At 45.5% G+C, this 12581-nt stretch overlaps 1 protein-coding gene across 2 annotated transcripts in view; it reads right to left on the bottom strand.

Annotated features, from left to right (window-relative positions):
- LOC144094108 (uncharacterized) overlaps positions 1-12581 on the bottom strand; it is a 409816-nt gene that overhangs the window by 198526 nt on the left and 198709 nt on the right. For both annotated transcript variants that reach the window (XM_077628022.1, XM_077628021.1), the window contains exon 2: positions 5246-5277. In XM_077628022.1, the coding sequence (XP_077484148.1) occupies positions 5246-5277 (32 nt within the window). The remainder of the gene's footprint in view (positions 1-5245; positions 5278-12581) is intronic.

Consider the following 12581-nt stretch of genomic DNA (forward strand, 5'->3'; position numbering starts at 1 on the left):
AGGACACTATTGAAGTAGTCAAACTTGACGGTATATCAGCAACAGAGCTTCGCGCACGGCTGGCATATGTATTATCCCTCCGATCCAGAAGTGCATAAGCATCTGCTCTCGAACATCGTTTCGCTTGAATGATATCGAGCAGGCTTTGTTTGTCGGCTCGTTTCGAGCAGTTGACATCATCAGCTGAGTGGTTGCCCTTGCATAGGCAACACTGGGGCTGATCAGAGGCGCAGCTGTCATCTGAATGCCCTTCTCCACAAACCCGGCAGCGGGTCGCCGACTTACACGCTTTACCACTGTGACCGAAACGCCAACAGTTGTTGCACTGAAGAGGACGGGGCTGCAGAGGGTCCACACGATACACTATCGGCCAAACCTTGAGTTCAGAAGGACAGGAGGAACCAGCAAACGTAGTGATAACTGACTCTGTCGCAACACGCACACCATTGAATTCTCTACTGCACCGGTAGACAGAAAGAACCCCCACACCTGCATCCTGAAACTCCTTCAGTATATCCTGCGGGGAAGATGCTGGGTCCACGCCACGAACAATACCTTTGGAACATGCGAGCTGTTCCGGGATGAAGGCTTTAACCGCTAAGGACTGAAATATTTTGCACTGGAGCAGGTCTGTGACACAATCAATGTCAGCGGACCTGCAAACAATGCCTCTCCGGCCGAACAGTAGCACCTCAGAGATCTGGAGGCAGTGGGTAGTGAGAGATCTTAGCTCCTGTTGAAGGACCTTGGGGCTTTTCATCTTGATCGTTCCCTCACCGATCGGCACGAGAGCCACAGGGATGATGTCAATTCCATTTTTACGAAAATTTTCTAGCGGTGCTTTGGGTGGGCAAGCTGGCAAACCAGGTTGCCGTCCCTCCACCTGGGGAGGTCAGCGACATACCTGAGCCAAACGCACCCTCAAATGCACATTAACCTGGCCTACAGACCTAACCTGAGACCTGGCCAAATCCCCCACACAGAACGGCCTCACCAGAGATGACCACGTAGGCACCACCAGGACACCACAGTTGAGCTCGAAGCCAAGCACCAGCTCCCACGCGCTCTTCGCCACGTCTCCTTCTTTTTTTTCTCCCCCTTGAGCGTCTTCGCCCGCCGCAGTGTGGCGCTAGCTTCTGACACAGTTTTATTTAGGGCAGAAGGTGAAGATTTCAGGTTTCGTTGAAAAAACAATTGAGCCTTTGCGACCACATTATTCACGTGGGCGTTCCATGAACAACCAGTTGGGAACGCTACACCCAAATATTTATACATATATTGCTGGTCAATGGCATTTGTGACGGTGCTCATTAAAATATGGAAAAACTATAAGTGTCAATCGAACATCCCTATCAACGCTAAGATCTTCGAACACTCTTCACAGACAGGTGGGTCATACTTTTAGGACCCACCTTGTAGGTAGCTGTTGATTAAGTGTGTGTGGCCACCTCGCATAACCGCTCCCGGTATCCGGCGCTCCGCCATTTGTTTCAGACGGGTTTAAATGCTGTGGAGTTTTTATCGAGCGCAGAAGACCATTCATTTTGCACAAACATTTTATTCGTTTTAGCAAAGATGATGTGTAATCTTCGGCCGGGATGTTGTTGATGTCGACTGCTCTGTGCCTACAGGCAGTAGTGTCTCTGTCGGCTTCCTCATTGCCGGCTAATCCAGTGTGGCTTGGAAAAAAAACTGGAGGGGACGATCAAACTCTGTCTTACGGTAGCGTTAATTGATTAAATCGTCGTGTATATATATATATATATATATATATATATATATATATATATATATATATATATATATATATATATATATATATATATATATATATATATATATATATTTATATATAACCACTGCAACAGGAGCGGTATGAGGAATTCTAGGGATCTGTGAATGTAGACAATGACCGATTCCATATATATATATGGAATCGGTCATTGTCTACATTCACAGATCCCTAGAATTCCTCATACCGCTCCTGTTGCAGTGGTGGATATATATATATATATATATATATATATATATATATATATATATATATATATATATATATATATATATATATATATATATAGACAATGACCGGAATCCGGTCATTGTCTACATTCACAGGTCCCTAGAATTCCTCATACCGCTCCTGTTGCAGTAGTTCCGCGGTTAAGCGATGCGCCACTGCCCTGTGATGGCAGGTGCTGCCACCGGTGGCGCTTGTGAGACCTCTCGCTGCCAATCATCAACTGCCACCTGCCACGATAACCAGTTTGTTCACAATCCGGTGGGCAGGTTGTGATGATGTCACGAGGTAGTGTGGTTTTCCTGGCCCATGCGCCCCTAGGTTTCGCTTCTGGCGATTTTTCGCGGAATTTTCGCTCACAGCCAAAGGCGGCGAGGACGACGCCGACTCTTCAACGACTTGGGATCCTTACAAAGAGACACTGAGAAAATTTCGAACCCAAACCAACGATATGATTTGTTTCACGGAGGTAAGGAGATGCCTTTATAGCAAGTTTCAGACGCAGCAGTTGAGTGGAACACATTTCATATGATTTTGAATGTTATCTGTGGAGCCGCTCGGGATTTGAACCCGAATCGAGTGACGTCAAGGTGCACTTGCCCCAATTACTGTGACGTCACCGAATCCGGAGGTTGTCCACAGGAACGATCAGTGTTTGCCGGCGACGCCGACGTTATCAGGGACGTGACAGTCCCTGTTGGCCGGCCAATCACGATGTCAAAGTGCACTTCAGCGCTGGCGCCGACCGAGACCGATATTGCCCGTACAAAATCGTTTGTAATTAATTATTCGCGCTGTGCACTGGTGGCTTGAGCTCATATAGTGACTACTAGGCCCGTAAGCCTGTTTCAAGGCAGAGCAAATGGACACCCCGTAACTTTGCTTAAGTATCCCTTTAACGCTGTCGCGTGAATACAATGACTATGCCACATTTTTGGGCATGAATAACCTCGTAACAAAGAAACAAGCAGGTGCTTCCAGAAGTGATGGAGTTCAAAGCCAACGCAGAACTGAGCGAGCCAGTAAACACAGTTTATTGTCTGCATTTACGTTAAGATCTATTGTGTACAGTTGTTAGCAACCCAAAGCGGTCGGATCAGAAAGATGCATTTGGTTTTATTTGCCTCATCGATCGCAATGTCTATGGCAGCGCAGCTATAAAGGTCAGGGATTTTTTGTCCGGCCTTAAATAAACAGATGTAATCATTATGTAATGCCGTGAGGTCCATGAATTCCTGTAGGATAACATTTGCAGCGAGAACATTCTTGTTATATTTTGTCGAGGTCAGGTTGCACGTTATGTCTGCCTCGCCCCCGGTAGCAAGCCTTTGCTGAGCTTCGAGAACTGGGGAGGGGGGGGGGGGGGGGGTAAAACTATGTTGCGAGGCACATTTCATGCGAAAAGCAAAATGCGGACGGCTTATTTTGAAAAGTACGTTCATAGTTGATTATTAGGGTATAGACGTGATTTCCGTTCGGGAAGGGTTGCAAGTTTTAAAGAAAACTGTCCACGAAAGAAAACCTCTGCTTGTCAAAGTGCCATTCACTTGGTTCCGCATGGATTATTGAAGCAGGGCCCGTTCGGAAAGCTTCTGTTGCTTTTGGTTGTGAACTGGATCTAAAACACGTAGTATTGTCATCCTTCCCTTTTCTTGGTGGGAGACAATGCACCCGCGGCAGTTTAAGGCTGTGCTTAAGGTTAAGCTGTTCTTCAAACTTTAATGCAACTGTAGTTGAGTCGATTCTTCCAAAACCGTACGAAAGAAGAAATGCTACCCCTCTGACCCCATCGCTCAATATACTGGGGGGGGGGGGGGGGGCAGCTTGAGGGCTCGAGCCCTTCGGCCGTTGTCTGCGGCTATGGGGTTACTCTATTTAAGTGACCACATGCAGCAATGACAACTGAACAAAGCATGGTCGGTGTTGGGCATTCATCTTCAGTATTTAGAACAATATAATGCAACACATTATCGATGCTCTAGGATTACCAGGCACTAAAGGTCTTGCAGAGGAATTTTAAAGAAAATCGGCAATGAGAGTTTTTAAATGCTAATTAAACTTGTTTATTTTTCCCACTTTTTGAATTCCATCCGATGTAAACAAGCAGGTAACAAACTCATCTTTCTAGAAGTAAAAATGTTCCCAGAGGGTAGCAAAGAAGAGCGATAAACACCACTAATATATCACAGCGGCCACGTCGTATTCCTTCTTGCCACACTGTCGTCCTGAAATCTGTCCTTTATGGAACGTATAACTTCTTGAACAACATGCGCAGTTTTTTCACTGCCGAATTCCAACGAAAAAAAAAACGGTTTTCGCCTTGCTTCACACAAGAAGATGTGCATATAACTGCGGGAAAAAAATTCAGGTCTCACACAATCTGACGTTTCATTCTTTCCAGGTCAAAATATTTAATTTTACGAAGCCGCAAAAAGCGACGTTTCGCACCTTTTTCGATAAACAATTTTTTTTCCAGAAAAATACAGCGTTTCTCCAGAAACTAAGGGTCATTCCACTGTGTTGACACATTTGCTTATCAGAGAAAAAAAATTAAATGAAAAATTGTCATAGCTGTTTGATTACCTTTGTTTTCCGAACATAGACATATGCGTGTTGCTAAATATCTTTGGCACGTAGCAAGGTGCAAGGAGCTGATGAATGTTGCTTATGAGCTGTGCTTTGCGTAATTATTACTTGAGTTCGGAGGCAGAAAATGATTTAACAAGAGACGAGTAAGCGGCACTGAACTATGAAGTAGTGATGCCAAAATGGGGCCTCAATAACGGCATTTGAGTATAAAATTAAAAAGTGGGCACTTTGTGAACAGTCGCACGTCTAAGCAGTGTAACTTTCGAAAGAATGTGCTCCGTGCTCAAAAATCGTGTCTCCTTGGCTATAAGCGCCCCGTTCTGGGGTGGGCAAAAATTCCTTTGTCTACACCGCCACTCTGGAAACGTAAGGGATCATCGGTTATTTGTTATCTCCATTTACAAATAATCGATGTTCTAGACTAATTTTGTAAGCTCTAGACTGATGCTGTTCTTTCGAGACATGTTTTTACCTCCGTATCTGTAGGACGTGCCGCATCGGCAGTATTCCGAGCATACTGCGTGTGGAATGTACAGATTGCATGCAACTTCGACGACTGAATGCTTCTTTTTCCACGTAAACAAAACAAATGGGGGAAAACAAGAAGCCCGCCAGATGGCGGGCAATGTCACTCACCGTGTCCGCAAGTTTCTGGCTTCTTTCATATTCTGCAATGACAAAGAAGGAATGTTCGCTTTTAGAAAGAGCATTACTGCTGTAAGACAACAAGAGTAAACTGCAGCAACGATTAACGCACACAGAACCGAACAGCAAGGTCTACGGCGAGGCTTTCGTGGTAAGTTGAAAAGAACTTGATATGAAAAACATGGCGAGCATGGTGAGGTAATTTCTCATCGCTGGCAGAGACCTTAGTTTTGAACAGGACTTGAACTTGTTGACGACCATAGCGATGATCGCGGAAGGTGATGCTTAATCTTTGAAATATTTAAGTGAAGTAAAAATTTAGCATTTTTTTCAGTCGGTTACCTTTCACGTCATCAACAGAGGTGGAACAATGTTTTAAACAAAAGAAGGACCAATGAATATAAGGTACACTAGGTGGCCTTCCGTACTACACAAGGGAAGGGGATAAAAGCAGCAGAGGGCGGAAAACCTGAAGCTCAAGCAGGTAAGATTATCGGTACCAGTCGCACATGCCCGGTGACCTCCACCTTCAATAAAGATTATAACTTTGTTTACGCCGTGTGAAGACCACTGACAAATACCCAATGAAGGCCTACAGAAGAGCAAGATTGCAGTACATCGTGTGGTCGAATTTAGATTTGCAGTTGCACATGCAAAAAAAATGCAATTCATGCGCTTGGTTCATCCTGCACGAGAATGTTGCGCTACTCAAGAAGGTGGGCAGGTTACTGAGCATGCTGCATTTAACACACATTACGTAGTAGAGTGGCACCGCTCAGTAGACGCTGCTCACCTCGTCTGTAAAAAATAGGAGCACCAGATAAGATTAAGGAAATCTTTCGAAACAAGATTAAAACGCTACTGCATACTGAAGGAAAACCATATTACGGGGTACGAGGCCTTTATCATGTGCAGTCAAAATGAGTTTATGGTACTTTAGCACCAACGCTGTTCCTCAGAACTCGTTGGCGTGGGGGGTGGAATTTACAGCTGGCGCTAAGAAACAAGGATCTGAAAGGAGACAACTATTTATGACGCACATCAGCTAACGAGGTGACCTGAGGCCGCATACTTAATGACATGCCTAAGTAGGCGTTGCTTAAACTGGGCGCGCTCCCTTGCTCCAAAAAGTAGCAACGCTCTCGTCGACCTATCGGAAAGCGTTAATTCTGCAGCAGCTTCTCCCGCCGCCTTCAGATCAAACACAGCCCCCTGTTTTTGCTTTGGAATTATTTAATATGAATCGCCAGCATTTTCAGCGCTGGCAGACATCGCCTTTACCATATTCACCCTTGTATTAGTGTCATGTATGCAATGACAAGGGTAGCTCCAGCCGATATGACGTCACAGGAAAGAGGATCATCTGTCGTCACGCAGCCGTCACGTTCGCATTTGGTGCACCAACCACAGTGGAAACGCACGCCCATTTAGTGAATACCACCAAAATACACGACCCGGAGCACAGTAGGAAAAGTGCCGGGCAAAAATGCAGCGTTTTGCCGCGTGACCAGGTTCGAGAAATAGGACTCAGATGACGTCATCTGCAGCTTCCACCAGATACTGAAGCAGTCTGCTTCCTTACTGGTGTCAACAGACTATTAGGTATCACATACGGGTACCATCGTGAATGCGTGTACGAACACACCTCGATACTGACTGCGCACAGCACTCGTTCGCAGGGCGAAGTATACTGGCTGGCACAGAGATGAGTTCCGCGACAAGAGACGCGATGTGTGAAGCATGAAGCAAGCAAATGAAGACAATTAATGCCATGAAGCAGGCTAGCTCGTAGTGCAAACTTATTTGTATGAATGTGCCAAATTTTCACGGAAAATTATGGTATGCATGTGAGGAGTGACATGTTCGTAACATGAAGCACAAGTACTCAATTGCTTGCCTTTGATGTTATGCATTTTTTTTATATGTTACTGAGGCGTCAAGCTGCCGCGGTGGCTCAGTGGTTATGCTGCTTGGCTGCTGACTCCAGAAACGTGTGTTCGATCCTCACCGCGGCGGTCGAATTTCGATGGAGGCGAAATTCTAGAGGCCCGTGTACTGTGCGACGTCAGTGCAAGTGAAAGAACCCCAGGCGGTCGAAATTTCCGGAGCGCTTCACTATGGCGTCCCTCATGGCCTCAGTCGCTTTGGGGCGTTAAGCCCCAATAACCAACCAGCCAAATCAGACGTCAGTCACACATGCTCGTTGATATGTCCATCTATGTGTCCATTTTCTTTAAAAAAACTGATAAAACTTTATATTCTGGCTTGTCAGTGATAGCGATCGTGAAGTTATGCAAACGTTATCTTTGGAGCATTTCTTTATTTTTTTTTGTTAGTGCCTCAAACTTGTAAAAACGGGACATAACATGTGGTGTCCGAGCGTGTACGTTGGCTATTAGTCACCGGCTTGTAGTAAATATGCAGATGATTCAGCTTCTTCTATAGCAGCCTTGAAAGCCTACAAGGTTTTCGCCCGTTGCGTATGCCAAAAACTTGTGGGTGCTGCAACAGTAGTGCGCATGTCCACCTTCTGCAGGGGATGGCATAGTGGGTACTAGAAAATATTATATAGAGGGCAAGTACATCAGTTGCTGCCAGATAGACGGACACGTATACACCAAACTTGATACTAATCAGTAGCGTGTGACCGGGGCTAACTGGTTTTGCGTTTTTGTAAAAGACACGGCGCTAAAAGTACACGCACAAGAAGACTAGGAGACGAAGGGCAGGCGCCGAATTCCGACTGTTGATCCCGAAAGCAAAGCACATGTATTTCACAGAAAGTGTGAAAATATTTGCGTAGCTCGATGCTATAAATACATGTGTTCCACTTTTGAAATTAAACATTTAGATAATGTCGCGTGTCCTATAGGTCCCCTCGCCTTTCTGTGCTTGTACTTGTAGCGTCGTGTCCTTTTAAATAATTGGTATTAATCCTTCCTCTGCACAAGTCGTGTCGTCTCACCCCGTGCGCGGTCGCTATTAGGGCAGCGAAAAGTCCATCGCCCTATCTAAAGTTTAGGGCCATTTAAGAAGCTGCGGATGGAGTAACGGTCGTCATACGCACTGCGTCGAATCCTGTCGGCGCATTGTAATGGCGCAGGGCAAACGCCTCTGCCATCTACATCCTACTACCTTGCCAGAAGGGACCGTTCTCGTGAAGAAAATGGTGCATCCAGCTTGAATGAGCCTATCTATACTCCGCAGCAATGTGGAAGGTGCATCTCTCTCTTCCAATCACAGCTTCCTTCCTCAAACTTTTGAGCACTACTGAACTATTTTTGAAACAGTTATCGCAGTAACTGAAAAGGTAGTTCAAGCTAGTTATTCGGAGCTATAGCAAGCGTATCATGCATTCACAGGTTGAATCAGCAGAGAAAGTGAACACAACCCAGCAGAGGCGAAGTGGTGTGCCGCCATTCGTAAACATGGCGTCCGCAGAGTCTCCTGCGCGCAGCAGCTGGTGCTCTTTCCTTCCCAGCGGTAGAGCCATTAGTCGCAGAATGACGGGAGCGGAGGATCACTGCTATGCAGAGGGTGCCTCCACAGCGCTGCAAAGGACTTTTGCGACGATTTGTGCGAGTGTGAACGCGTGAGGACGAGTGAGATGAACTTATAAATTTTTTTCCATGTGGGGGCATTTCGCTGAAAACGAGATTTTTCAGACACTTTTCTAATAGGTGCTACGAGCAGAGAGCAGTTTTAGGTGGTCATTTTCTGCTCTTCGAACGCTTGCACGCGTAGTTTACGACACCCCGACGAAGTTCTTAACACTACAAGCTATGTAAATTCCGGCAGTATTTTACCGAAAAACTGGGTCACAAATTAATGGTTCGCCTCTATCTTTAATGTTCGCATTTGAACACAAAAATACGATTAGGACCCGGGCGATAATTTTTTTTTCATTGCGATAACAAACCAGAGGCATAATTCAATTAACTTTCGTTTCGCCCTTCAGCTTGCCTTTAAAAATTTTCGGAAGGCCTCTACAAGAAGGAGGCTGGTGCAGGGTTTTCTAAATCAGCACGTAGATGTAAGACCGCCTTTCTCGTGGGTCTTGCTGTTTTCTATATTTTTGCTATATTCTGTTTTTCTAAATATCATTGTTATTATCGTTATGTTTAATTAACATTGCTTCGTCGCGTCATCTGCGCACTTAAATTAAAGTTTACGCACAATATGAAGAGCACGTCACATTGACATTAAGACGCAATTCTTTCAAGTTTCATGTTATTTCAAGTTCAAAATGCAATTCAAGCTCTTTCTCTTTTATTTTAAAAACAAACCCGAGCCTGTGTTTGCCCATAGAGATATACAGCAGCATTAGTTTCTTCATTTGTACATTCACGAATGAAACCATTTTCGAAAGCTAATAGCTCAAGACGCCGCGATCCATAGTCCTTTCAATAATAATAAAAAAAAAACTTGTAAACTTCACCATGGTGAGCGTACGGCTTTAATATCGTCTCGTTGTATGCGTTATACTTTGAATTTTTTGTGTTCATTCGTATATCGTATCTGTTCACATGATGGTGGGTACATTTGTTTATTTTATTTACCATCAGCTTTCTTCATTTCAGTGGCGTTATACTTTTTGTGCATTTGTGTATGTTTCCCCTCTTTATTACGACACTTTACTAATTTTTCATGCTTGCCCCCCCTCCCCCTCTCTCTCCTGCATAAAGCCTTTTTGGGTATTTATGGTGAAGAAATTAATAAAAAATTGCACTTGTCCTCGCAAAGATGTTCTCAGTTTCCTTTGGAGAAGGGCAGAAAGCGGGCGGGAGGGGGGTGGGGGTGAAAGCGATAAAAACATGTCCAGAAAACAATTCTAGAAAGATGCGCCCCGCGCAGTTCAAAGAGCGCAGTGCCTTGCGGTGACAGTTGCGACGCTGCTGAGTATTGAGATGGAGTGGCTACTCTAGCTGCCCTGCCCTGCCATGTCCAGCATAGATAAGCAACGCGGCTGAGAAAAGGGGCGTGGAGATTCTGCTTTTAATGAGAAAAGCTGATGATGTCGAGGGCTGAGCACAAGAAAGCACAAAAGGCACAGGCTACCGCACAGTGGGTGCAAAGTGCGCCCTTTATTACGTGCAGATTCGACCACGTATGCAGGCGCAAATTTGGCTGCTTAAAATTGAATTTCATAACGTGATTCACTTTTCGTATAAACAGTGCAGTTGTATCTGCATTTCTTCTCTCCCACTGTAGACGAAGAACAAATAAGGCGTCGCTCCGCAAGAATTAAGCCTGCTGAGCGTTATTGTGACCGAGCTAATTGGGCGTGAGTCAAGCGGCGACTGCCAGTTGCGCTTACTTTGGGGTTCTGATCTATTGCGGGGATACGATATCCATGGCGTAAGGCACATGCTTTCAGGACAGAGAAATATATCCAAGAAATATTCTTTTACGTGCCTAAGAAACCTTAACCGTAGAATTAGCTAAGAGAAAATAGTCTGAATTATTCATTCTTTATTCGATGATTCCTGCAGCGCCCGAAGGAATTATTGCAGGCGGGACGTACAACGAAATCAAGCATTACAAGTGCCATAGGCAGATGATGGAAGTGTTCGGACAACAGATGGAACAGCCATAACAAAAACAACTGAAGACTGTACTTTGGCGTCTCCGGTAACATATGAGATTTAAAGCTTCACATAAGCCACTAAGTTGCTTAAACCATGTTCTTACAATATAAATGAGTCATGATTTGTAATGGACCATCAGAACAGTGTAACTGGAGCCGCTTTTTACGCACAGAGGAATCGCGGAATATTCTTCGATCCGCAGAAAATTCTTTTCCGTTTATCTTAGTCACCTAACATTTTCGCTCCAGCCAGCTCCGGGAAGCTTTTGGGGAAGAAGTGAACGACTCCTCGCGAAGCAAGGCAAGTCCATCGCCGAACATCAGACCGGGCTTGCGCTTTAATCTAGCCATTTGCGGCCACTCACGAACGCCGAGTAAGAGAGAGGGAGAGAGAGCTCGTAGCCGCGAGCACAAACACTTCCAAACTTCGTCACGGAGGGCGCCACTTTCCCCGTGCCACGGCTCCGGAAATCAATCTAATAACGCGACGACAGGAGCACGTCAAGAGCGGCGCTAAAACGAATAATGGTGCCGCTGGCGGAAATTTCATTACTTCAGAGAGCACGGCTAATGCACCTGGACCACATCGCCCGGCCGCACACGTGGTGATTCTGACAGGCAAGAAGAAGGCCGTCCTTGCTTTTTTTCTATATTTCGTCGCCGACTTCTTTTCGCTGGGTCCCGATCTCTGAAACGACCGAGAGCAATAAGGAAAATGAGTCGAGGAACCCGATTTGTTACGCGGTCTGCGCGGCGCAATCCTCGCCACCGCCCCATCCTCTTCCGCCGGTCTCCGTTTACCCGCTTTCGCGTTCTTGGTCGGCGTAAGATCGGTGCTCGTCTTACGGTGTGAGCGCTTCGTTGTTTTTTTTTTCTTGCCAACCTCTTCCTTAAATGGGGATAGGAGGAAGCTGTCAGAGCGGCCCTGAAAGGGACTGTCACCCACTGCGTGTATGTACTTTTTATTCCTTCGACGCTGCACTAGCCGCTTGACGTTTGTGCCGAAAAAGAATTGTAACCATTAATACAAGCACCGAACGAGCGGGAAGGGCCGCGTACATTGACACACTTGCGCTTAGAGAAGTGAGCAACTCAATATTTTCTTTCTTTTTGTAGTTGTTTGGCACTTCCATTGGCGTTGAGTGAAACAAGTAGAAGTGATTTGACGCTGCGAATTCTATTATAAGGTTGAACACATTGCGTTGGTGAGCGATATATCAGTCAATAAACGAATCGATCAAGAAACCGTTTAATCAATCAATCAATCAATCAATCAATCAATCAATCAATCAATCAATCAATCAATCAATCAATCAATCAATCAATCAATCAAATATCTAATAGGGCCCCCAATCACACTGAGGACAGAAATTCTCTACATCCCTCCTGTTGTCAGGCATCGCTTCAGGAGCGCGCATCCGCAAAACTTTTTGGAAAAGGAGACAGCAGTGTCACAGCCGTCACAATCAGGCAATTTCACCTCGATTCTCTCTTCCGTGAATTCTCCAACCGAGTCTGTTCCTTTGTCACTGTCAGGGCGACAAACCTTTGCAAGTGACATTCCCCTTCCTCGACCGCTGTGAGGAGGCTGCGTGGAGTACGTCGCATGGCCACGGCATAGCCTCGCCTCGCTAGGTATTTTTTCTTGCTTTGCGCTTCACATCGTATTCATGGCAACGCCTCCGTGCGCTTACTGGTGCGGGCCTATCGTCTGAAGACCGCGCCTAATGGTGCGTCACT

Source organism: Amblyomma americanum, chromosome 6 (genome assembly GCF_052857255.1).
Source record: "Amblyomma americanum isolate KBUSLIRL-KWMA chromosome 6, ASM5285725v1, whole genome shotgun sequence".
In the NCBI taxonomy this organism is placed as follows: Eukaryota; Metazoa; Arthropoda; class Arachnida; order Ixodida; family Ixodidae; genus Amblyomma; species Amblyomma americanum.